At 39.7% G+C, this 27,018-nt stretch overlaps 1 protein-coding gene across 6 annotated transcripts in view; it reads left to right on the top strand.

Moving 5' to 3' along the window:
• The window catches only part of PIK3CG (phosphatidylinositol-4,5-bisphosphate 3-kinase catalytic subunit gamma), a 36,990-nt gene extending 18,190 nt beyond the window's left edge, over window positions 1-18,800 (top strand). For 5 of the 6 annotated variants that reach the window (XM_003407203.4, XM_023544522.2, XM_023544524.2 and 2 more), the window contains one exon: window positions 12,621-18,800. In XM_003407203.4, coding sequence (XP_003407251.1) covers window positions 12,621-12,899 — 279 coding nt within the window. In that variant the 3' untranslated portion in view covers window positions 12,900-18,800. The remainder of the gene's footprint in view (window positions 1-12,620) is intronic. The other variant, XM_023544525.2, reaches the window with a different exon arrangement.
• The last annotated feature ends 8,218 nt before the right edge of the window (window positions 18,801-27,018 follow it).

Genomic DNA, 27,018 nt, shown 5'->3' with positions numbered 1-27,018 from the left:
CTTTCTTTTTCATTCCTTCTAGGTCTACATCCAGTTTTGACTATCAAATATTTTAGACACTCAAGGAGAAAATTTTTCACACGTGCAAATTTAGTAACGGTTAATGAACACAGTTCAGAAAAGTTGGAATTACTACCACAAATGCACCTAAACAAACATAAATACAGGCAAAAAGTGATTGCTTCCTATGTACGTTTGTCTTGGGTTCTTTTTAAACATGGTTTGATTTACATTCAATATTTTAGGAACAAATCTTGTCCTCAGACTCTTAAGCCCCCAGAGGCGCTGAGAGATAATATGGACCTTGAAGTCCAGTGGAGCAAGAGCCAGGGCATATTGTTTTGAGACATGTCTGCTTTTGTTTGCTCTCCTGTTTGACTCTCGGTTTGGTGATTACAAGATTTGCCTTCCCATAGTTCCACTGGTGTTGTCACAGAAACTGAGATCTCTGTGGCCAGATAGTCTTAGGATTTCAGACTATTTCCAGGTCTTGACACATTTCAGTCCTGTTTTTCTTTAAAGTTAAAAATCACATGTTTTGACATCTTTCTGGAAGAGAAAAATGGTTCCATAAAAAGAAAACCCTGTAAGAATTTCATCATTCAAAGGGGGAAAAGGACTCAATTCTCTTCTCCCAGGGGGTGAGGTTCATCTGGCTGGCTTAGGACAAACAGCAGTAATACTATGATTTAAAGAATCAGACAAAAGCAAGGAATTACCAGGCTCTTCTGTTTCTGTTTATATGTTCTCTTCCTTTTTACCACTGGTTTTACCTAGAATGATTGCCTCTCTTTCCTTTTGATTCCCATAGGCCCCTATAGTCCCCGTGTCACTTCTTAAAATCCCAGCAGTACTTTTCCTTTAACTTCCTTTTTTTTTTTTTTAAGTTCCAAAATATTCTTTAATGAAAAGATTTTTGGCATGAGGAGTCCTAGGAGAGGCTGCCTCCCCCTACAGACAGCTTCCACTCAAAGCAACAAATCTTTGCAAGGAGGCTTTGCACAGTCTGTTCTCCTGGTCTGGGGGCATTTTCCCATCCTTTGTTACCAAAGCTTATTTCTTATGCCATTAAAACCTCTCACTAAAGCAATATCCAGACAGTGTGCACCACTAAAAACACACCTTCATCAGTGTTGCTGTACTTGTAGACATCTATGTTTTGCAGTGTTTCATACATTTTAAGTGCCTGTGAATATATGCACAGTGAGCCTTAAACATAGATACAGCATAACCTATAGTTGAAAGGATGGGCTTTGGAGCAGACAAGGAGTTTGAATCCTGGCCATACCACTTAATAGCTGCGTGTTTGGCACAAATCACTTAACCTTTTAGAACCTCAGTTTTCTCATCTATAAAGTGGGAATAATACCTCCCTCATGTGGTTTTCTAGGGATTATTTGAATGATATTGGTAAAATGCTTAGCCGACTCTCTAGACCACAGCAGACACTCAATAAACAGCAGTTTAAAGATATCACAATGGATCTTCAAACTAAAAATTTTTAAAAGTCCAGAAACCCTTTTAGCAATGAAGTCTCAGGCAGAAATGCAAATAGGTGAAACATGAAGAAGTATCATTGTTGCTGGCTAAAGAGAGCAAATGGGATCCAAAACTCTGCCTGTCTTGCCTCCATCCCCTGTCCCGCCTTCTATGTTCTTTGTTTCCCCATTCCCCCACCCTTCTCACTCAGCAGGAACCAAGCTGAACACCACAGCATTAAATTATCTATATGCAAAATTTATAGTTTCCAGCTTGACAAAGGCAAGTAGCAAGCTCCAGACCTTGACATAACTTTATTGCATACTGCTAAGCCTTCCAGGAAGGCACTGTGCTGGTGCAGAGATTAAAGTGCTTGGCTGCCAACCAAAAGGTCAGCAGTTTGAACCCACTAGCCACTCCGAGGAAGAGAGAGATGTGGCAGTCTGCTTCCATAAATCCTTGGAAACCCTATGGGGCAGTTCTACTCTGTCCTGTAGGGTCACTATGAGTCTCCCCTCGACAGCAACGGGTTTTTGGAAGCCTTCTAGAAAGATTCTCTGTCCCTTAAGTTTTATGTTTCTTTTTTAAGCTGAAGTTCTTCAGGATCAGGGACCACATCTTCTCTCAAACTTTTCTAAGTAGTGTCTCAGAATCTTGTATAATAAAGCTGCCATTTTTAGATAAGCTAGGGACTGTCGTATATATTTACATTTAGAATAAAAGACGTCTTCATTTCCAGTGAAACACTAATTCTGAAATGATTAGGTTAATTAATACATGCAGCATATTTTAAGAGCCTGTTAGGAAGGGTGGAGAAAAGTTGACCTACTTTTGTTAAGGGTGAGATGAGCCTTCTCCACAAAGAATTAAAAACATGCCTAGCTAGTAGTCAGGAACTGAAAGAGGAAGGCTGTACTGGATCCCACCCCTCTTTTCTTTCCAAGGTAGCTAATTTAGCATAAAAAAAAAAAAAAAAAAAAAAAAAAAAAATTTAGCATAGAGCCATATTTATTATTTCTAGAGTAGGAGAGAGTTCAGGAACAAACAAACTGTAATTAGACAAAAAGACACAAACGGCTTCAAGCTGGTTCCTTCAGGTTCGAACATAGGTGATAATTTGCATTTCTACCCCAGATACACTGAATCAGAATCTACATTTTAACAAGATCTCCAGGTGATTCGTATGTATAACTTCCTGGGAACTTACGAACCAGAAGGAACCAATATGAAGCCCTGGATGCAAAACCAAGGCCCACCGTTTGAACTCAAGCGTATCCATTAGCCTTGTGGAACAGCATCCTATACACAGGGCGCTAAGCTGATATATTTGGATGATAATGATTTTAATAAATTAGTTCTCCTTAGAAAAATCTCTCCGTACTGAATAGATGAGAAAGAACACACGTTTTACCCACTGGTTATTTACTTTAAGCCACTTTGTTTTACATTTCAGTGATTAGTTGTAGAGCATATATAACACAGAAATATATCATTGGCCAATGAAATCCAACTTCCTCTTTTATTTTCATATAAGAATGTAGTTTTAGCTAATGTTAAAAACAAAAGCCAGGAAACTATCTAAAATATCGGGAAGATACCAAAAACCCGTTATCCTACCTTCCACGATAACCCTGTCAACATTTTAGTGCTTTTCTGTTAAGTATTTGGTCTTTTAGAAGGTTGTAAATAAATAAGACTTTGGTTAAAAACTGAATTTTAAGAAAAAGATATAATGTGAATCCTTACCTTAAAGCCCATTCAGTGGCTTCCTATATCACTTTGAATACAACTTGAAAGTCTAAACTTGGTCTGCAAGGCCCTGTGCGGTGGGCCCCATCCCCTCCTGCCCCTGTTCCTTCACTTGCTGCTTTTTTCCATCACAGTGGCGTTCCTCCACCTTTTCCATCGTTCCAGCTCTTCCTCTGCTCAGGCCTTCTCCAGGAGTGCCCCTTACTGCACTTTAGGCTTAAATGTCATCCCCAGAGCACTCTTCTGTATTAGGCCCCCTCCTGTTACCCTTTGCCTACACTTGTTTCCTTTGTAGCATCTATCACAGCATAGAACTATTTGTACTAGTTGGCTGTTTGTCTCACGCTTTTCAGACTGTAAGCTCTGTGCACAAGGCCACACCTGTCCTCACACAGGCCTGAGACATAGTAAGGTCTCAGTGGGTATTTGCTGAGTGAAGGAGTAAATGCTGGAGGGCAGTTCCTGCAGAGGGTGGGAGTTGCATCAGACTAGATCATTTTTAAGGGTTCTTCCTTCCCTATGATATGCTGTGTATTATGAATTTATAAAACAGCAATTCAGGTGCACATTGGTCAACTACCATTACACAGAAGTTAATAAAACTTCAAGATGTAGGCTGAATATCCTTACATCAGAAAAGGAAGTATACCTTCTCCTCACTTATCCACTATCTCATTATCTGACATTCTGCATTTACAACAATAGTAAAAAACCTTCTATTGGACTATTCTATGCACTAACAATGTACATCTGGCAGTAATGAATACTGAGGCGCAAGGTCAGGTGACTGTAATGATTAAGGTTACGTGTCAACTTGGCTGGACCATGATTCTCAGTAGTTTGGCAGTAATTAACAATGTAATCATCCTCCATTTTGTGAGGTGATGTGGTCATCCTCCATTTTTGCATAATGCTGATTTTCACATAACAATCTGGTCTTTGGAACCTAACCATGTCTATAAGTGAGAGTGGGTGGAAACTCAATTATGAAACCTAATTTTTTAAAAAATGATAGAAATATTTGAATGTCATATGGTCCCTCTTCACATTTTTAGAGAGATTTCCTTACAGACACAAATATTACATGATTTTCCTAATCAGATTAGTAACCTATGCCAAGAGAAATAGGACATGCACTCTTACCAGTTGTGTATAGGTTCAATACAGGATAGTTCTCAAGGAAATTGAACAGCTTGGTCTCATATGAACAAGCATTTTGAAGATATTCTTTGCACACAGTAGGAACTAAGCAAATTTGTCAAATCAAGCTTACGAGATAGGGGAGCCAGAAAACACCTTCACAAACACATCTATGCAAGGCAGTTTGACGAGTGTACTTAAAAGGGACTTGCCCCTAGATGTCACTCTTAAGAAGCGTTTTATAGGAGAGATGTCTAGAGCCCATTCATTGTATTTTCTTAATTTAGGATGACCGTGGAAGTTTTCTTGCCAGTTCTATGAGGGCTTGCTGGTTTCCAATGCTGGCAGTCCCTCTGTCCCCATGCCAAGGTGTACTCAGGTCCCCAACCTACAGGCTCATCCCATGCCCAGTCTCTGTGTGGAGACCTGACTCAGGAAGTTAAGAACCTTTATTCAGCAAAAGGCCATCTTTGCTGTGGTCTCTCTCTAACCTTGGATCCCAGATTGTTTGAACTGCTTCTGCCTCAGTTCCTCCACCAGGGCCTCTGCTTCCTCCTGCCATTTGTGTGGCCGAAGACCCAGCCACAGCCACCCCAGGGAACTAACTTGTCACTCCTGAGGACCGCCAGCCACCTCACCACAATTCCCCATCGGTCTTCTCTGTCTCCTTTCCTCTGTGTGGTAGCACTCACGCCCATCTGTAACTGTATAGACCTGTACCCTGCCAGGTTGGACTTTCTCAACCTCGTACTCTATCCTGTGTAGTCACCAGGCCCTGTCCTACCATATTCAAAATAGGACACTAATTCAACACACACATATTAATTTCCTACTACATTTCAGGCACTGTGCCAGGCACAAAGAAGGCCCAAGTACTGCACTAGGCAAGACAAAATGTCTTTGCAGTGTAATCCCTTTCAAATACTTAAGTTCCCTAATTCATCTCCAGTTTGAAGCAATGAACCTTGCTCAAGATTGAGCTTGGCTTCTAGCACAACTTGTCCAAGGCAAGGTCATGGAAGCTCCATAGATACATCCAAACTCCCTGAGGGACTGAATTACTGGGTTCAGGGCTGTGGGGACCATGGCCTTGGAGAACATCTAGCTCAACTGGCATAACTTGGCTTATAAAGAAAATGTTCTACATTCTACTTTGGTGAGTAGCATCTGGGGTCTTAAAAGCCTGTGAGTGGCCATCTAAGATACTCCACTAGTCTCACCCATTTGGGAACAAGGAATAAGGAAGAAAACTAAAGACACAAGGGAAAGATTTGTCCAAAGGACAAATGAACCACAACTACCACGGCCTCTACCAGACCAGTACAACTAGATGGTGCCTGACGACCACCACTGACTGACAGATATCACAATAGAGGGTCCCAGACAGAGCTGGAGAAAAATGTAGAACAGAATTCTAACTCACAAAAAAAATGAAAAAGACCAGACTTAACTGGTCTAACAGAAACTGGAAAAACCCCAAGAGTATGGCCCCCAGACACCCCTTTAGCTCAGTAATGAAGTCACACCTGAGGTTCACCCTCCAGCCAAAGATTATACAGGCCCATAAAACAAAATGAGATTAAATGGGCATGCTAGCCCAGGGGCAAGGACTAGAAGGCAGGAGGGGACAGGAAAGCTGGTGATAAGGAACCCAAGGTGGGGAAGGAGAGAGTGTTGACATGTCGTGGGGTTAGCAACTAATGTCACAAAACAATATGTGTACTAATTGTTATATAATGAGAAGCTAGTTTGTTCTGTAAACCTTCGTCTAAAGTACAATAAAAAAAAAGATTGAGCATGGCTTCTGAACATTAGCATCCATTCATCATAGTTATAGATTATCTACAGTGTGCCAGGCACTGTGCTAGGCACAGGTGATGCAAATCAGAGGTACAGCCCCGGTGCATAGCAGGAGAGATACACACACAGCTTTGTGCTAAGGAATACTTTATGCTAAGAATTTCAACAAGAGTTTGCAGAGGGAGCAGTTAGTCTTGCCCAGGGGGATAGAAAAGTGTTTTTCAGAGAAGGAAGCGTTTTTATCTGAGCCCTATGGGCCGAGTTCTATTTCATTTTGCTAGGCAGATGCAGGGAGGGGAAGGAACATGGAGGCAGAAAGAAGAGCATGAGCAAGGGACAGAGGTCTAAAGGTTCATGTGGTCAGTGTTTAGGAACAAGTACAGCTGTCCAGTGGATGGAACATATGTATATATGGGAGCATATAGGAAACTTGAGTCAAAAAAGGAAATTTGGGTCCAAATTGAAGCAGTACATGGGCTAGATTAGGGCAATAGAGAGCAAAGCAAAGCAGTCATTTGGAACTCAATTGATCAATCACAAATTACTGTCCAAGTGAAACCTGTGAGAGCCAGAACTCAACGAGACTGCCTTGTTCTTCTGGGTCTCGCAAGTTTTCCACCTCTGACAGGGTGCAGCCTTACCATTTTTCTGTCGCTTGTTTTAGTGGAAAATATTTGAGTTTTTCTTCTCTGACAGGTTTCTGCCTTACACAGGTTCTGGCTTTAACAGGTTTTACTATGGGAAATGATGAGTTTATCTGTCACATTAATCACACTGAGCTGAGAAAGGATTCCATCTTGGGATCTGCACCCTAGCCCACTAGCTCAGGCTCAGTCTCCCCTGTCTCTAATCCAGAGACTCTCATACTTCACTCTCTCCCCATGTTAACCATTGGGAGACGCCCTCTGAGAAGGGGCCAGCATCAGCCATTGGTAGGAGTCTGAATATGTTGGTGTGATATCTCCCCCAGATGCGGACTTGTGTGGGTTATAGAATTGTCAGGACTTGGATAAGCTTGCCAAATGTAATCACTCTTCTGGAAGAAATGGGAATCTGAGACTGGAGAGGAGGCCTTGGATTGGATTATGCATTAGTCTACCAGGATACAGGGTCACTCGGTGACAAGATGTTAGATCACTGTGATTTTTAAACACTGAGATTCAATGGGCACCATTCTCTCAATGTTTAGTTTCTTCTAGAGAGTTGCTTTGTCTACTATAAGAATATTACCAAGGACATTGTTCCCCATGTTACGAAGTATACTCTATAAATGACCCTCCTATAAAACTTCTCTCCAGTCTTAGTTTCTAGAGAAGTTGTGCTTCTCCTAAGCAAATAGTTTATTCGTTTGTTTTAATTTTCTGAACACAGGATAGAGTAACTGATTAGATTTTCATTTTGGCTAGAAATATATTCAAAGAGTGCCCATAACAAGTATACAGGATCTGTGATGTACATTTTAAATTAGTCTCTTTCTCAGACCCATTGTGGATCCTTTCCTTTGTTTTCTATCCACTTCTAATTAAAGTTACTTTGACTTTTGTATATCCAAATAAAACTCCACCTTAAATCCTTTTTGGAACAAAGCTGGAAGGTAAATACACACACACACACGCATACACCCCTGTATGCAGGATATTGAGAATATTTGACTAAAGTGTAAAAAAAGTGTGTAAAAAAAAAAAGTGTAGAACAGCTTAATTGTGGCCTTTAGGTTTCTAATGAGCTTCTAGCTAAGTATTTGAGAAGAACAGCAGTACAGCTCTTCCTTTCTATGGTAGATGGGGCTACTCTGAGAATCATTTTTAAAAAGCCCTTAAAGGTAAGAATCCTAATTCAAATTCAGCAAATGCATGGCCAAGTATCAGACACACTCTTCTTCCAGATTTACCACAAAGTGCCTTCTGGATCATTAGGTCCCCTCATCAGTGATCTTCTCTGTTATGCCAAAACAACTTTTAAAGATATTGGCTAGCCAGTAAATTGATTGTTTATAAAAAAAATAATGAAAGCCTCTTCCTTGGACTGAAATATTATTTTTCTTTACTGTCTCTCTAGCAAGTAGAGGCAGCATTACCATTTAGGAAAAGTAATTGGGCAGGAACCTTTCTTTTCATTGATGAGTATTTGTGATTTTTTCTCCTCTCTCTCTCCCCTTAGCCCTAGAATCTTTTCCTGGAGTTTGGGTTTTATGGTACTGAGATTATGTCTTCATTTTTGTGGATATGTGCAATAATAGTTCACCCCCTCTTCGTTGCTAGATAAGAATGGGAGAGTTTGTTTTTAAGAAAAAGTAAGCCTATTCCATATGACCTTGGATAATCTAAAGCAGCCGCAGCTCATCAGTGTATAGAAATTAGTAGATTGTGTATACAAAGTAATTTGTTTTCAGTTTGGTGAATTGATAGTTGGGCCAGTTAACAAAACAAGTAAAAATTTTGACCCTGAAATGGTAATGAATTCTTTTGTTCCCAAGACTTATGGGGGTGGTAGCTTTGTAAAAACAAGCCTTTCTTTTGGTACTAGATGTTATAATTAAGCATTTGAATTAACGATCAAGAGCAGATGTACTATGTAGGCTCAATCTATTTATTATTATTTTTTTTAATACTGGGAAACCCTGGTGGCGTAGTAGTTAAGAGCTATGGCTGTTAACCAGAAGTTCAGCAGTTCAAATCCACCAAACACTCCTTGGAAACCCTATGGGGCAGTTCTGCTCTGTCCTTTAGGGTCATTATGAGTTGGAATTGACTCAATGGCAGCAAGTTTGATTTTTTTGGTTTTAATAGATAGTGTTCCACCTAATAACATTAGCAATAATATAAAGTTCCCCATACTCATACTGATTAACAAGTAGACTAAACCAAGTCCCCCAAATCATATTCTTCCTCTACCCCTTCTACTCTACTCGAGAGTATAAAGCCTTCAGTAGGCAGTTAAGAGGAAGAGAATGAGGATGTTTGAGGCCAGTATACCAGCAGCTCTGGCAGTAGAGAAAATTCTGTTGTTACAGCCAGTAAATTCTGTGTTCTGTATTTTCCCCTGAGTTCCTGTAGCCATATCCTCATTGTCCCTCACAGGCCTTGGGCTGAGGTGGCATGGTCAGGGCCCTTTCACAAACCCTGTGGCAAAGGGCAGAAATGAAACTTGTATGGCCTTGGTGGGCAGAGAGCTACTCAGCTGTGCCCCTAAAAAGAAGAGAACCAGCTGCACATGTAGCCAATGTGCCATATGCTTCCATTGGCTCACCCACCTATATGGACCAGCATGAAGAGAGCCCTCTCCCTGGCACTGGTTGGGGCAAGGCATATCTCCCACCCTAACTGCCTCAATCCCAGGTCTCTACTACCTAAGGGGACATTTTGACCAGTGGAGTGGATGGGACGGCGACCTCAACATTTAGAAGTGTCTGTGTTCAATAATGCAACCTCTTGTACTTTTAATAATAGTCAACAATATACACAGCACTGTGCTTTACAAATATCTCATTTAATTCTCACCACAACCATATGAAATGGGTATTTTCATTCTACAGATGAGGAGACTGAGGTACAGACAGGTTAAGTAACATCTCCAGTGATATAGAGCTTGTTAGTAATAAAGCCAAGATTTGAATCCAAACATCTAGGCATGACTCTGTGTTATCATCCACTGCTCCACAATACCTTTTAAACCAAGGATAATTCAACCTACACCCAGCCTCTAAGTCTACACAGCCAGTCAGAATTTGGACATCGTGTCTGACTAGTGTGTGGCATGCAATTAAATTTGGGGAGGAAATTTCTTTCTCACAGAAGTAACCCTTGTCTGTGAAAATCAGAGCTAACTAAATAAATTAGAGCCAGCAGAAATTCCTTATATGGGTGAGATGGCCTTCAGAGAAGCAGGGCAGTTCCTTTCCTTGTTTGCTGCAGGGATGGGGGAATCAGTATTTCACAGCCTAGTAAGTATTTACTGAGCACCTATAGATTGGAGTTAAAGTAACTTAAAAAAAAAAAGCTTCACATTAATTTTCTGCTTTGAAATCTTTCTATTAAAAAGAGTTCAACCACACCGTGAGCTCACACAGCAAGGGGTTTGCCTGGAGCCCACAGTGTACAGAAGGATAGAACATAATTAAAAACCAAAATGTACCTTACTTCAAAATCAAAAGGCATCCCTGTCTACGCCCTTGTGAAAACTGTGCAAGTTGGCCAATTAATGAGGCTGCTGCCTGGGGTGAAGGCTACACTTAGCCTGTGTAATTACCAAGAAATAAGAGAGACCTAGGTGGGTCCTACGATGAGCAAAAAAAATGATTTCCGGGCCTAAGTGGAGGTCATTAAGAATGCAAGAGCACTAATGCACTGGGCCCAGCAGCAGTGATGCCTGGGCCACGGCAGGAAAAGCCCGAGCAGATGTTCGAGTCTCCCACTTCATCGTAAGCAGAGAGTAGATTCGGAGCCAGTCTACCCTTCAGGGTAGGGAAGGGAGAGGACTAACACTGAAGGAGCCCTCCCTATGTGCCAGCCTTGTGCCAAGCATTTATATATACTGTCTCACTTAAAAGATGACAAAATAGTCCAGTGGTTTTTGTGCTTGGAAAAGAAATCGTGACCAAGGCTAGAAGAAAGAACATGAAAACTTAAAACCAATTGCTGGTGCTTCTCCCGAAGTACAGTCAACTTTGGTGGCCAGTGGTGCATGGTGCTTTAACACAGGATGGCCCAGCCCAGGCCCAAGCAGGACCCTGCTGCAGTCTCTAGATGAAGGCAGTCCTGAGCCCCACGTTCTCTGGTCAAGGTCTCAGTTCCCTGGCAGTGGCCCAGGTCCAGTCCTCATGCCCGTTTTTCCAGGTACCTTATCCTGTAGCTCTCTCTCAGCTGAGTTCTTTCGTCACCCTCTGACGTGCATTTAGTGTTCCAGAGTAATAGTGATGATAATAACAAGAGCTAACATTAATAAAGCACTTGCTGTGTATTAGGTCTTGGGATAAGCATTCTGTGTGCTCTTACATATAGTCCTCTCAGCAACTGTATGAAGTAGACACCATCACTATCATTCCTCTCTCCTCTCCAGTTGCAGTTAAGCCGATTTTGACTCATGGTGACCCCATGTGTGTCAGACTAGAATTGTGTTCCATACAGTTTTCAATAAATGATTTTTCGGAAGTAGATCACCAGGCTTTTCTTCTCAGGCTCTACCGGGTAGACTCAAACTTCAGCCTTTCGGTTAGCAACTGAGTGCATTAACTGTTTGTACCACCTAGAGACTCCCTGACTGTCATTAGCATCCCTTTACACAGATGAGGAACAGGAAGTTAGATAATTTGCCTGAGATCACAGAAGCTCCTAAGTGGCTGATCTGGGATAGCCCAGATCCACCTGTCTCTGAGCTGCCTTAGACACCATGGGTAAACCACCTCTGACTTTGACTTAAGAACACCCTATCTTGGTGCAGGTCACAATCACCCATCTTACACAAGCCTACAGACAGGAACCAGAAATGCTGGTCAAATCTTGATATTCTCCCAGCTGTCTTTCAACACTGGAAGGGGCCATGGGACCTGGTTATTCTGTAGTTATATACTCATCGCTTTGTTTATTAATTAAGATGCCAAAGCCAACTCATGCTTTGTAGAAAAGGAGACACGGTATTGAGACTGTTTTTAACTCAACCATAAACACTGAACATGAATTCCATTTAAATAGCCGTCACTTACTACATGGTAGGCATTGTGTTACACACTGGAGATGAATCAGCCTCAAGAAGATCATGGACTAGTGGAGTCAGGCATTTAACCAAATGCTTAAGAAGTACATTGACCTACCCGTATAATGGCCTTACTCCAAGACTTTGGGAAGGCATAAGCCATAGTATTTTTTTTAAAGCCCTCTCTTTCACTCAATATTCATAATCTGTATTAAAATTCCAAAGTTCATTCAATAATTTTGAGAATCAGATAGTGGAAAGCTAACTCATATTTTCTTATAATAGAACAAAGTATAAAATAAAAATGCAAACAAATGAAATCTCAAATACTATGTTTCCATCCCTTCTTTGGATTTCATTAGCTCTTGGTAAACATTATTTATTCTTACATAAAGCTTTTTGATTACAGCATAGTGTTCAAAAACTGACTCATTCCTCTTTAGAGACTACAGAAATTTCCATTCTTAATTTCCTAGGAAAGAAATTGAATTAAAAAGGTAGAGTTATAAATAAGACTTACCTGTATCAATTATCTTCCTTTGAGCATGCCCTGCCTGATATATGCAACTATACTAATGTGCTTAAGAGATTATAAAAACAGTACATGTTCTCACCAAGTTTTTTTCACCTGAGGTAGGGCACCTACCTCAACTGTGATGGTTTCTTTCCATGGACGACATACGTAAATTCCAACACAGCCCAGTGATCTTCAGCCCACTTAATTACTATACACTAACAGCATTTTCTTCTCCTCTATCTAGGATGTCTGTGCCAGGGCTTATCTAGCCCTTCGTCATCACACAAACCTACTGATTATCCTCTTCTCCATGATGCTGATGACTGGAATGCCCCAGTTAACAAGCAAAGAAGATATTGAATATATTCGAGATGCCCTAACAGTGGGGAAAAATGAGGAGGATGCTAAAAAGTATTTTCTTGATCAGATTGAAGTTTGCAGAGACAAAGGATGGACTGTGCAGTTTAACTGGTTCCTACATCTTGTTCTTGGTATCAAACAAGGAGAGAAACATTCAGCCTAATACTCTGGGCCAGAATTAAAAACAAGTTAGTATCCTGAAGCTTTAAATTAGCATGTCAGTCATCGAACTTGGATTTAAAATGTAACAGAACATTGTGAAAACAGGCATTTGAGAAATACAACCCTTTTCCTAGCTGAACTCTCACTGGAGAAAAAAACTATCATTGCTGATTGTTTGGTTAGGTAATACTCAGTGCTAAGCTCATTTGCAGGTTTGTTTTTTCTCTTTGTCTCAGTGATACTGGAGAATACTCTAAGTTAAATAGCCTAATGACTTCCTTATTGTGCCTATCTTATTACTGGGTGCTTCTGGAAATGTTAGAATAATTGGTGACATCTATTTTCACTTACTGTCTATTTTGGTCATCCTTGTGTTATGCAAGCTCTTTACAGAAAAAAATGCAGTCACTGTAACCTTTGTATCACTTCTTAAATGATTCTTCCAAACATCCCCTCAGTGTCTACAGATGTTAAAAGCAAGGAAGGTGAGTTAGTCTTTTTACTGTCTTTGCAACCAGGTTCTTTCACAGTGTACAACTGAGACAAACAAACCCGAAGTGGAAAATCTGAACCTTTGTGCCCTTACCCTTCTCTGCTGGTCTGGTTCCAGGGTTATGAATGTGAAAAACAAAGATGAGACCATTTGTCTCACCTCTGCCCACAAGAGTGAATTATCAAATACAATTAGTGTAGCCTTCTCCAGCATTTTTTTCTCCAGCATAGGAAGAAAGAAATAACTAAAAGGACTCATTTTTTGCCTTTATGTTTTCCATCCTCCCCTTCTCCCTGCCTCCCTTCTTCCTTAACTCCCAGCCTCCCACAAGAGTTGTGAAATCTTCAAGGGCACCTTTACTCTAGAACTCAAAAACTCCTTGGGGAAGGATTTCTCCTTTAACATTACTGGATTTTTAGGTACTTCTTTGTAAAGACATTTAGTAGAATTTTTAAAAAGGATATTATTAAAGGAGACATTCTAGAAGATACATATCAGTTTCTAAATGCCTTAATTTTAAATTCTGGTCTGAGAGGTGTTTTCTTTTTCTTTTTTTAAATTTTGTTTTCTTCCACTTTTAATGGAAGAAGATATTTAATATCTAAAAAGTGCTCCAAGTTAGGAAGAACACTACTTGTCCTATCCACCTCTAGGTTTAAAGGACTTAAAATTCAACACATTCTTCAGGTTTCCTAAAAATAATTGAAATGTCTTCTTTAAAGACTATTTTAATCTCTTAAATATTTTGCTATTTATGGTTAGTGTTTAACCTTAGAGAAAGATCATTAAATTATTTATAAAACATTTAAAAATTACATATAATTAATACTTTTCATAGAAATAACTCCATATGAAGAGTATCTAAGTTTAAGTGTTCAGATATAAATATGTGTTTAATTTTTAAATTTTCTAAACAGATGCCTGTTTGACTTCAGTGTAGCCCAAACCTTGATTTTAGTGTATGCAGAAGCCCAGTGTTTCTCAACCTTGACTGCAAATTACAGTCACTGGGACACTTTTAAAAAATACCCTTGCCTGAGACCCACCCCAGATTATAATTTCATTGGTTTAGGGTGGGGCCCAGACAGCAGTCTTTTTTCTAATTCCCCCAGGTAATTCTCATATGCAGCCAGGACAGGAAAGCCCTACTTGGGCGTAGGTCACACTGCTTCCTTGCCCATTGAGCCTTTCCTGTGGCTCATAACATGTCTAGTAAGAGTACCTCTCTTTTGACAACTCATCCTTTTAAAATCATGCTACGTCATCTTGTACAGAAGATGAAATGTCTATTCCTCTCTGTATAAATGGACAGTAGATGTCTTATGCCATTTTTAGACCAACTATTCCCTGCCATTCATTCTTTTGAAGAAAGCAGGAAGAATAACACTTTCTAGTTCAGAAGAGGATGTTTTCATCATTTAATATCTAAGATATTTAATGTCTTATGAAGAATAGCCAAGCTCAGACCTTATACAGATTCTGCTTTTTCTTCAAATTTCTGAAACTATCATTTTAATGATAGAAGAATTACAAAAGGAACGTATTTATATTTAGCTTATTGACATGTGTGCATACATATTTGCTCTTCAAATGAACAAGCTCTTTCATTATGCTGATTGTATGTATTGCATTGGGCTTAAGTCTGCCATGTTTCACTGAAGACATAACTTCCCATCTATAGATTTGCAGATAAATATAAATCACCTTTATGTGCCTTCTTCCTTCATTCTCAGTGAATCACATGACCAGTGACTTTTATGCCTTTGAAAATGTTATGAACTAGGGTAATCCTGAGGATGACGGGGAGAGACTTTAGGAAACTACCCACAGTTCTATCTTCAATGCCAAAAAACAGAGATCACAAGTCAGATGATCCAGGTCAAAGCAAGTTTTATGTATGTATATTCAGGATCAGGTACATAATTTGTAGCACCTGGTGTAAAATGAAAACACAGGGACCCTTGTTCAAAAATTATTAAGACGCTCAAGATGGTGACAGAACATTAAACCAAACCTTCTGAGCACAGGGTTCTGTGTGACTGCACAGGTCTCACACCTGTGAAGTCGGCCCCCTGTGTATCTAAATAATAACTTTGGTGCTCAGTTTTGCACATGTAGACCATGCCTGGATGGGTGCAGATCAAGTGCTCAGATCAAAATGATGTTTCTATTCTGACTGAAATACCTCACCTCTATGGCTACAGATGGACTTGAAATACTGGCCTCATTGCTTTTGGATTGAAACAATGGCCACTAAAAAAACAAAGCAGGTGTTTTAGAGCTACTCCTGTGTCTGCATCTGACTGGCTTTAGTGATACTTTGGTGGAAGTGGGGGAGGAGGAGACATTATAGATAAAATACATAAACTCTTAGAGGAAAATCTTGACTTTTAATAAATTAACTTTAGTAAATATATATTTTTCAAGAGATGAATTATCAAAAAAAAGTCTCAATATAGGAATTTTGCAGCATAATTTGGGATGCCGTCCGGCATTAAATAATCTTGTGAAATAAGTAAAAAAAAAAATTTAGAAATCAAGTGCATGAAGCAAATTCTGGTCTTTATTTGATATGCTTGGCTCTGCTTTCCATGACTATGAAATGAACTGCCAATTACACTGTAAAGTATGAAGAAAACAAAAAAATTTCTTTTGGATTTTTTGGAGTTCTGCTGTCCTCTTTTCTGTTTAGTCTGAACTAATGATTCTAGTCAATAAATTCGGTTCTAGCCTGGGGACCTTCATATTCTCAAAGATTCATTTTCAGGGCAGGTGCCTGGGGTTGCCTAAAGTGCTGTGGGCCCACACCCTGGTCTAAAGTACCTTCTCAGAATACTAGGACAGACCTTCTTCTGGGTAGTCAGTCCAGTTCTCTCCACTTGCAAGTATTTTAATTACAAATTGTTAATGTAAAATTAAATAAAAGAAAAAAATCTGACATCATGTATTCTCTGTTCATATCATTTAATCTCTGACAGGCCAGTCATTCCTGAAAGTCACATTCTTTCTTTCAAGAAATCTTTACCAAGTATCTACTAACTACCAGACACTGTGCTAAATACTAGGGCTTAGAATATGGGACAAGACTGGCCCAGTCCTAGTCCTCACAGGGTTTATAATATGCTGGTAGTAGTCAACACTTCGTAAAGGGTGTCGATTACAAAAGTTCTGGGGGATCTTTTGTAAGTAACTCTGTTTGATATTTTTTCCCTGCCACAAAACATATTTAATTGCATGAAAAAATGAGACAAAGTGCTAAAATTCTTACTACAGAAAAAGTTCTCGTAATTCAATATGCAAAAGATAAATACCCCATTAGAAAATACTGAATTCATACACACAAAAAGAAGTGCATGTAGCCAGCAAGCATAAAACAAAACAAAACCTGTTGCTGTTGAGTCGATTTTGACTTATAGTGACACAGCAGAACTGCCCTATAGGGTTTTGAAGGAGCAGCTGGTGGATTCGAATTGCTGACCTTTTCTTTAGCAGTCAAGCTCTTAACCACAACAACACTAGGGCTCCAAGCATATGACAGTAGACCCTGAATCACTACTGATTAGACAAATGCAAATTAAAATTGATTAAGTTCCTTTCTACCATCAGATTAGCAAAGACTGGGGATGCCCAGAGTTGGTAATAATGTGAGGGAAAGGGCACTTTATCACACTGTTGAAAACAATGCAAGTTGGCAAATTCATGCATGGTACTTTGACAAAATTTATCAAAATCGACAATACCTATTTTCTGACCCAGCAAGTCCATGTCCAGGAATTTATCCTTCAGAAATGATTGGACAGGTGGGCAAGGATTTATGTCAAAAATAATTACCATGGCATTGTTTGGAGTAACCAAAAGTTGGAAATAACCTAAAAGTCTCTCAGTAGAGAATTTTTAATTAAATCATAGAACATCCATACAATGGGCTACAATGCAGCCCTTGAAAAGATATGGTAGATCAAAATGTATTGATATACCTGTAGCTCTACAAAACTGAGGAGTGAAAGAAGGTGGCTACAGGACAGTATTGCAGTCAAATCATATTCAAGTTAAAGTGTAGGTTTGTTTACATATTAAAAGTCTGGGAGGATATACACACACCAATTTGTTTATAGTGATTTTCCCCTTGTATTTGTTTTTCCCCTGGGTTTTGGGAACTCTGACTTTATATTATTTGAATTTCTAAACAATAGGAAAAATTATTTTCATTTTGGAAAAATATGCAGTTTGCACGATAATCATATCCTTTAATATATATTAATCCCATTAAAAGGTAAGAAACTTTTCTCAAAGAAAAAACATCATGTGAAGTTAATAATTATCAAGGAACAGCATCAAAGCCGTTGTGAATTTCATGGCATAAAATGTCCATGTTAAAACTTCCTGCTATGTCCCTCCCTACCTAACTGTGATCTTTTATACTGTGAATGCTGGCCTTGATTTACACCCCTAAAATGAGCAGAAGCGCTGTTACGGATGGAGTCTATTCAGTCAGTAGGGATGTCTTGCCTGGCCCAGCTCTTCTCGGTTCTGCAAACCTCATTCAGCCTGTGTGGCCATGTTCAGCTCTCTCAATCACATTTGAGGTCCCCTTTGGAGGTGTAAACAGCCTCATTTTCACTTCTCATGAATGTCAGATTCTTTTCTAAGCGTTAGTTCATTAGTATGAGTGAATAAATCTGCCTTATGCTTTGGTAATATTTTTCCTTTTGCAGACTGGGGTCAGAGTCTGAGTTCACAATGCACTTGGTGATCCAACTTGGAGGATGTAATGGGGACAAGGACATAACAAGGAACAGGGAGTCCATTTGTAGCACTTCAGCAGCACTTCTCTGTATCTCAAAGCAGATGGACAATCATTTGAGAATTTTTTCCTCCTCTCTGGCAGAGATACACCCACAATTACCTCTATCATTTCCAACCATGTGCAAGGGTTATGGTTGGACAGCACCCTCCATTACCAGAAATGTGTGGCTGCTAATGCCATGCTCATCCCCTGCACCCCCAGCCACACCTTTCCTTTGCATCAGTACTAGGCACTGTACTACAAAATAACCAGCCCTGTAACTTCTGAGGGCATCCTCTGGGGAAGTCCTGGGGCCATAGACCACTGCCAAATCCCTAGCCTCTCCCTGGTTCTGCTCTCCCCAATCATAGCTCTGGAAACCAGAGAAGATAATTCCTCATTTTTGAAGCAACCCCTTGCTTAGGCTCTAACTGCTCAAAGTGGTAGAACACGCTCTGCAGGCTTTCAACAGGAGATAAGTTCAATTCCTTTAATCTATAGAAATTTAAATGAGGCGGAGGCTCATCCCAAATTCAAGTAGGATGGCTGTTTGAACAAGTTGTCTAACCTCTCTAAGCCTCAGCTCTTCCTTCTGTTAACTGAGGAAGACAGTAGAACCTAATTTACAGCATTGCAATGCAGATTAAATGAAATAATGAACATGAAGTATGTGGAACGCCTGGCCTGAGTTATTGCTCAATAAATGATAGCTATTGTTTCTTTTTTTATTGTTTCTATTCTCCTTTTCAAGGAAGGCTATAGAATCCCAAGAAATCAAAGAAGAAGTTCAATGGCATCATCCTTAGAATGTGACTTTTAGAAATACTTCAAATGATAGCTACCTTTACTCTTTTCTAAGTATGGTATCTTCCTGGTAGGATTTCAAAGGAGAAATAATTTCATCGTATGTCAACATCAGATACCAAGGCCATCTTCCAAATGGTAACCTCTTCTGAATAGTTATTCTAATCAATGCAAAGTCCCTAGGTTCTTGGCCTAAAGAAAATTTGAGGAACTAGAATCAATTGACACTGCTACTAACTCCTTTTTGCTTTTTTTTTTAGCATTACACTTAATAAAATTCACCAACTTTAAATGTACAATTTGATAAGTTTTGACAAATGTATATACCCCTGTATCTGCCACCACAATCAAAATACAGAACCTTTCCATCACTCCAAAAAGTTCTCTCAGGCCTCTTTGCAGTCAATTCCTCCCACCTTTTGGTTAGCTATGGCTGCTAACCAAAAGGTTGGCAGTTCAAACCCACCAGGTGCTCCTTGGAAACCCTATGGGGCAGTTCTACTCTGTCCGATAGGGTTGCTATGAGTCAGAATCAACTTGACAGCAAAGGGTTTGTTTTTTTTTGAGTTTTTCTCCTCAACCCTAAGAACCACTGAGATGCTTTCTGTCACTACAGTTTTGCCTTTTAAAGAAATTCATATAGATGGAATCATACAGTATGTGGTCTTTTGTGCCTACCTTCTTTCACACAACATACTCACTTTCTGTACATATTTGCTGCAATTCACTCTAAAACCAAATGCCAACTTTCCTTTTCATTGTCTACTCTCTGATTTTTCCATGCCAATAGTTCCTGCTTGCTCTTAGCTTACTGAGAGAGACCCATTATTACTCTCTTTTGATGCTGTTTATACAAAATAGTAGCCTTCATTTACACACAGAAGCAGCCTTCATTTCAGAGGCTTTATTTCCTTTGGTTTTGAAATAGTGCAGGGGTAGTATATAATATTCTCCACTACTGCTGAAGGCCAGACGTCTAGCAGAACCCGTGGACAGAAGAGCACAGGAGCACCTGAAGTCACCAGAGAACCCTGGAAAGGAGACCTTCTAGCACAGCACTTCTCAAACTTTATTGTACACATGAATCATTTGGGGATGCAGATTCTGATTTTGTAGGTCTAGGGGCTGTTGTTGTTAGTTGCTCTCAAGTCAATTCCAACTCATAGCGACCCAACGTGACAGAGTAGAATTGCCCCATAGGGTTTCTCAGGCTGTAATCTTTACCGGAGCAGATCGCCAGGTCTTTACTCCCGAAGACCACTGGGTAGGTTCGAACAGCCAACCTTTTGGTTAGCATCAGAGCACTTAACCATTGTAGTACCAGGGCTCCTTAGGTCTACGGTATGGCCTGAGATTCTGCATGTCTATAAACTCCCAGGTGAGGCTGATGCTGCTCTCTTCTGGACCACACTTTGCATAGCAAGGCTCTATGAAGACACAGAGGCAGACTCTGTAGGTGAGAAAGCCAAACCACAAAGCTGAAACATACCAACCTATGCTTGAGAAATTCCACTCAGAAACATGAATTTTCATCATACAGACATTAGAGCCATCAATCACCTCAATTTTTTTCAAATGGAGCCTCAATTTTCCCACCTGTAAAATGGGGATTATAATATCTATCTCCAGGTTAGGCAGACTTCTAAGATGGTCCCCCAATGATCCCTGCCTCCTAGCATTCACGTCCTTGTGTAATCTACTCCCCTTGAGTGTGAACCTGGCCTAGCAACTTGCTTCTAACAGAAAAAATATGGCAGAAATGATGTGACATCACTTCCAAAATTAGGTTGTAAAAGCCTGTGACTTTGCTGGCGTTATCAAGCTTTCTTTCTCTTACTTGCTTAGTTCGATGAAGCCACCTGCTATGTTGTCAAATGTGTCAAATGCTCTGTGGAGAGATCTATGTGGCAAGGGCCCCAGATAAGTCTCCAGCCCTCAGCTCATGAGGAAATAAATTCTTCCAACAGCGACATGAGTAAGTTAGGGAGCCTATTCCTTCCAGCTGAGGCTTGAGATGACCTAAGCTATGTGAGAGACCCAGAGCCAGAGCACCCAGCTAAAGCCACACCTGGATTCCCCAAGGGAAAATCCAATTGTTTCTGAAAGGAGAAATGAGTGCAAGAAAAGCAACAATAACAACAACAACAAAATGTCCACTACAAAATAGAAAAGTAATTTTAGAAGCAGTCTTTGGGAGAAAGTGGAATAAAGAAGATAAGGATTCCCCAGAGGCAAGAAAACCTCTACAATAGTTGAGACAAGAGAGAAAAGTGTATGAACCAGGACAGGCATTGTGGGCGTGACATGGACAAAGCAATGTGCTCTTTGTGTGGACAGAGAGTATTTAGAGGTCAAGAGAGAAGTTTTAAGAAGCAGATTTGGGAATTATCTGTGCAATGAATATGATTTAGGAGAACATGTGGTACCAAGTCAAAACTTAGATTTTATCTTATATATCATGCTTCTATCCATGTTAAATAAGTTCAGGTGACCTTGGTATGTTATCATGGTTTACTTGATATCACAACAAGCACAGTCTGTGGTAATTTAGATGGGAGTTAGAAAAAAAAACATATAAAAGTCTACTGAAAAAAAGAAATCATTCATTCCCATTACCTGTGGACTCATATTTTTCTTCAATTTGCTTTAAGATTAAAGTCCTTAATTTCACCACAAGGACCATAAACTCCCTAGTCATGTATGTGGTATAAGTACTTTATTCTGTATATTCCAGACATTATACAGAAGGGAATAACCTGGGAAATTAAACATTCTTTTCATCAAGAAAGTGATAAAGGTAGCATGGGGTTGGGGAAAGAACATTATCCTGGAGGTTGGAAGTCCTTGGTTATACTTCAGGGCAAGTCAAGTCAGTTTTGCCGGGCTTCATGATTCTCATCTAAACAAAGAAGAAGTGAAGCTGGCCTCTGTGTAAGGTTCCTTCCATAACTACCATTTCATAATTCTCAATTCAAAGTCCCCTTAAATCTGGGAGTCTCCTTGAGGAAATGTTTTCCATTTCCCTGTCTGGTCAGCCTCACTCAGTGTCAGTTCTATAAATAGCCACATTGATGCTCTCCAAACCTGCAACATGACCACTGTGAAGAAACGTCACTTCTCAAAAGGCCTGTGTAGGAGGACAACGTCCTGGCACTACCACGAGAGGAAACCTCTACCACAGCACTGGCCCAGGTCAGGAACAGCAAGTGCCAACAATCTGAAAGCCTGGACCATTTGGAAAGAAATGAGGTAAAACTGCTTCTAGCAAAGCTGGGTGTCTTATGAGGGTTCTTTTGGTTGGAGGTAACAGAAAATCACTCTAATTTAAGAAAGTGGGATTTATTTTAAGAATCTAGAAAGCCTTGGATCAGGAAGTACATCTAGGCCTCCCATGTGAAGAAGCAAGAACTAAAAAGCCATGAGGACTTCTCTCTCACTCACTCTCCTCACTTACCTTTCTCTTGTATGTGCTTAAATCTCTCCCTATATCCCAGCTTTCCTCCCTTTGGTAAGCAGGTAGGTGAGCACGACTACCTCTCAGCTCTCCTCTGGTTTCAGTTAAACCTCCAGCGTCTTTGTGTCCCAATTACACACTGCATTGACAGAGAATGAGATTGGCCCAGCTTTGCCAGGTGTGCACCTCAGGAATCAGTCAGTTACGGTCAAGGAGGCAGGGTCAACTGGTAGAAACATGGCTGTCAGATCTGCCTCTACTATACTGGAAATATGGGCAGGGTAACAGACCAAGCTTCTGAAAGCCCTTGGCCATGAATGAAGATATTTTAGCCATGTTTTCTATAATTTGATTGCCCAGTTCATACCCTTTGCACATCAAAAAAAATACATAAAGATATTCCATTGTATTCATATTTCTGCATAGCCTAATGTATATAGTGTCTAACTGGTAAGACACAACAGCTCAAACCAAACATCACTATCATTCATTAGCAGCTATCACGATAACAGGAAAGAAAAGCAATTCAACCAACAAGCTATCAAAATTCATATACTATCTACAGTTAGTGAAGCTCTGGAGTTAATCCTCCCAATCTTTTTACCCCACAGATGAACCCAGGTCATTTAGGTCTCCCCAGTTAAGTATGTAGCTGACATTTAGTGAGGGAAGCATAAAAAACTGATTTCTGGCTATGTGGGTGTGTTTCTTGCAACACTTTTCTCCAGCAGCTCCTGACTTCAAATGAGAACCCCAGGCACTAGCAGGCACGTTGAGTGCTTAACACATGTAAGAAAAAGAACAGAAGTTCTAAGGTTTCCCTGGAAACATTTTCTAAAAAGGCCTGCACATGCACCTTAAGAAGCATGTGCTGCAGCCTGGAGATTCTTCCCTGCCCGAGAATATCCACTGATGGAGTCAAGGCCACAGCAGCTCAGTTGCAGCTCCTGAAGCAGTGATTGTCCTTACTTTGCCTAAAATTATTTGGTATCAAGTCTCCTTCTACCATCTGGTTGTATGAGAAAAATATGTTCAGGTACTTTTTGGATCTTTTGGAGCATTTGCAAGTCCTAGCTGATGAAAGGGAAGCAGAGGAAATTCTACAGTATGTATCAAAATGGATGATGGAGATGCCACAAGGAACAAAAGGAGATAGCTCGCTGATTACTTTAAATTATTTGAATCTTAATTCTCAGTGCAGTCATGGTCAGATTAGAAAAAAAAATGACCTCTAAAAGGGGTGTGCACATTGGTCTCAGTTCCCGGATCTTTTTCAATAACTGTGATTTGACAGAGTACTTGTACGGTTCTTGATCTGTCAGATTTACAGAATTTTAGGAGATTAGGAGGTTACTAATACCTTGATTTCCAAAATGCTACAGGAGCTAGGTTGAGGATGTTTCCTACTTGGCTTAAAGGGATACATTATGAACCACCAGGCTTATATAAGCAACCCCTTCCTCCATGGCAACATTTCACAATTTTTGTTCTATTTCCTCCTCCACCCATCTCTATAACAACCAAGGTTGTTATCAGAAAGAAATCAGCCTGCCTCTGCAACCTCTGCCTCTAATTTGAGGATGCTTATCTCAGAAGGTCCATGTTATTTTTTCTTTGGGAGCTCTTGACATTTTAAGGCACCAGCTCAAAATCTTCATATCAAGGTCCCCGCACCATGTATAACATCAACAGAGCAGAGAGAAACCAAATTACAGAGGAAAAAGGGGTATCGTTCTAAGAAATGAAAGAGACTTCCATTTATCATGTATGACTATTTAATAGATAAGGACAGGCAGTAGCCAAGTAGGAAACAACTATAACATTGCCTAGCCTTGGATAAGCAAGGGAAAGAAATATTAGCCAGAAAATCACTTACTCCAGACTCCTTCATTAGAGATTCCAAAGCAGCGTCCTCATTTCCAGTTGAAGCTGTCCTTAACACTTAAGATGCTATAAGGCCAAGGCTAAAGTATTCCATCTACTTTCAGGATAATGTCCCTTCTCTTTCAACATAATTCAAACATGTTTATTTATTAGGCAACATGTGCAATCTTTGGAATACACAATTAATAACACACAAATTCCTTCAGAGATCAGGATAACTCAGTCTCCTGCCTATATCTTTTCCTGGCTCACGTACAGGGAAAATTTAATCATGTTCCCTAACTGTTGTTGTTGTTAGGTTCAATAAAGTTGGTTTCAACTCATAGCAGCCCTATGTAAAACAAAACGAAACACTGCCCAGTCCTGCACCATTCTCAATAACTGTTATGTTTGAGCCCACTGTTGTAACCACTGTGTCAATCCCTTTAATTGAGCATCTTCCTCTTTTTCACTGATCCTCTACTTTACCAAGCCTGATGTCCTTCTCCAGGGACTGATCTTTCCTGATAACATGTCCAAAGTATTTGAGACATAGTCTCCCCCTCCTTGCTTCTAAGGAGCATTCTGGCTGTATTTCTACCAAGACAGACTTGTTCCTTCTTCTGGCAGCCCATGGTATAGTCAATATTCTTCATCAACACCATAATTCAAAGGTCAATTCTTCTTTGGTCTTCTTTATTCACCATCCAGCTTTCACACGTATATGAGGCGACTGAAAATACCATGGCTTTGGTCAGGTGCACCTTATACCTCAAAGTGACATCTTTGCTTTTTAACACTTTTAAAGAGGTTTTTGCAGCAGATTTGCTTAATACAGTATGTCATTTGATTTCTAGACTGCTGCTCGCATGGTATTGATTGTGGATCCAAGTAAAATGAAATTCTTGACAACGTCAATCGTTCCTCTATATATCATGATGAAAGACTTTAGAATGTCAAATTAATTGGACTCAACAAATGATTAATATTATTAGTACACTTTTTTTTAAATAGATGCAGCTGTGAGGATTTTTGTTTTCTTTATGTTGAGGTGTAATCCATACTGAAGGTTGTAGTCTTTGACCTTCATCAGAAAATGCTTCAAGTCCTCTTCAGTTTCAGCCAGCAAGATTATGTCATCTGCATATTGCAGGTTGTTAATGAGTCTTCCTCCAATCCTAATGCCACGTTCTTCTTCATATAGTCCAGCTTCTGGAATTATTTGCTCAGCATACAGATTGAATAAGTATGGTGAAAGGATATAACCCTGATGCACACACTTCCTGATTTTAAACAATGCAGTATCCCCATTTGTTTGAATCATGAGCATGAGTAACTGTTCTGCAATTCCCATTCTTCGCAATGTTAGCCATAATTTGTTATGATCCACACAGTGTAATGCCTTCTCATAGTCAATAAAACATAAATATCTTTCTGGTATCCTCTGCTTTCAGCCAAGATCCATTTGACATCAGCAATGATATCCCCGGTCCCATGTCCTCTTCTGAATGTAACTTGAATTTCTGGCAATTCCCTGTCAATGTACTGTTGCAACTGTTTTTGAATTATCTTCAGCAAAATTTTACTTGCATGTGATATTAATGATATTTTTTGATAAATTTCATATTCAATTGGATCACCTTTCTTTGGAATGGGCACAAATACGGTTATCTTCCCATCAGCTGGCCAAGTAGCTGTCTTCCAAATTTCTTGGCACTGACAAGTAAGCACCTCCAGGGCTGCATCTATTTGTTAAAACATCTCAGTTGGTATTCTGTCACTTCCTGGAGTCTTGTTTCTCCCTAATTAATCTGTTTTTCCCTAACTAAACATGGTTCCCTAATTAATCTGGATGAAATATTATTTAGGAAAAACTTTCTCAAACCAACTTGGCTTTCTGAATTTTTCTAAAACATAAGAGGTCAAGTTCTTCAAATGTTTATTACTAATGAATGATTCTTATCCTTCCTGGTCTCTGCTTTTCTTGTAGCAGAATGGAGCCAGCAATCCAAATTAACAAAGGATTTGTGTGAGCAAGAACTACCATCAGCTCTCCTGCAAAGTTTAATAAAGGGTCATCATTTTGTTAGTGGCCCTGCCCTCTAAGTCTAATCCTATGTTTCTGCATAAACCAAAAAAAAAACCAAACCCAGTGCTTTCGAGTCGATTCCAACTTACAGCGACCCTACAGAACACAGTAGAACTGCCCCCACAGAGTTTCCAAGAAGCACCTGGTGGATTCGAACTGCTGACCTTTTGGTTAGCAGCCGTAGCACTTAACCACTATGCCACTAGGGTTTCCATGTTTCTGCACATCACAGTGAAAAATGCTGTTGATCTATAACTCAAAGCTGCCTTTCCTTTTCTTCAAAATTCCCTGAACTCTTAAAATTTTATATTTATTGTAGTGAAATATATAGAGCATATTTTGAAATTCTTGGAATATTTTGTCTTTACTAAGTATGTCAACTGACTGGCTGGGTATAGAAAGTGCAGAATAGGATAAAAGATTTTAGACTTTCAAATTAATTGGACTCAACAATCAAATGATTAATATTATTAGTACACTGGAATTATTAGTATCTAAAATAGACGCAGATTTTTAAAAATTCTCTTATCAACTTTCCTGAGACATACAGTATACAGTAGGCAATTTGCAGACCTAATATTCAGGAGTTCAGCTCTTGAAGAGCAACTCTGAAGGTCCATGATAAGTACTA

Source organism: Loxodonta africana, chromosome 8, assembly GCF_030014295.1.
Source record: "Loxodonta africana isolate mLoxAfr1 chromosome 8, mLoxAfr1.hap2, whole genome shotgun sequence".
NCBI classification, from domain to species: Eukaryota; Metazoa; Chordata; class Mammalia; order Proboscidea; family Elephantidae; genus Loxodonta; species Loxodonta africana.
The sequence above is the reverse complement of the archived record's forward strand: the minus strand, read 5'-3'. Positions and strand labels throughout refer to the sequence as shown.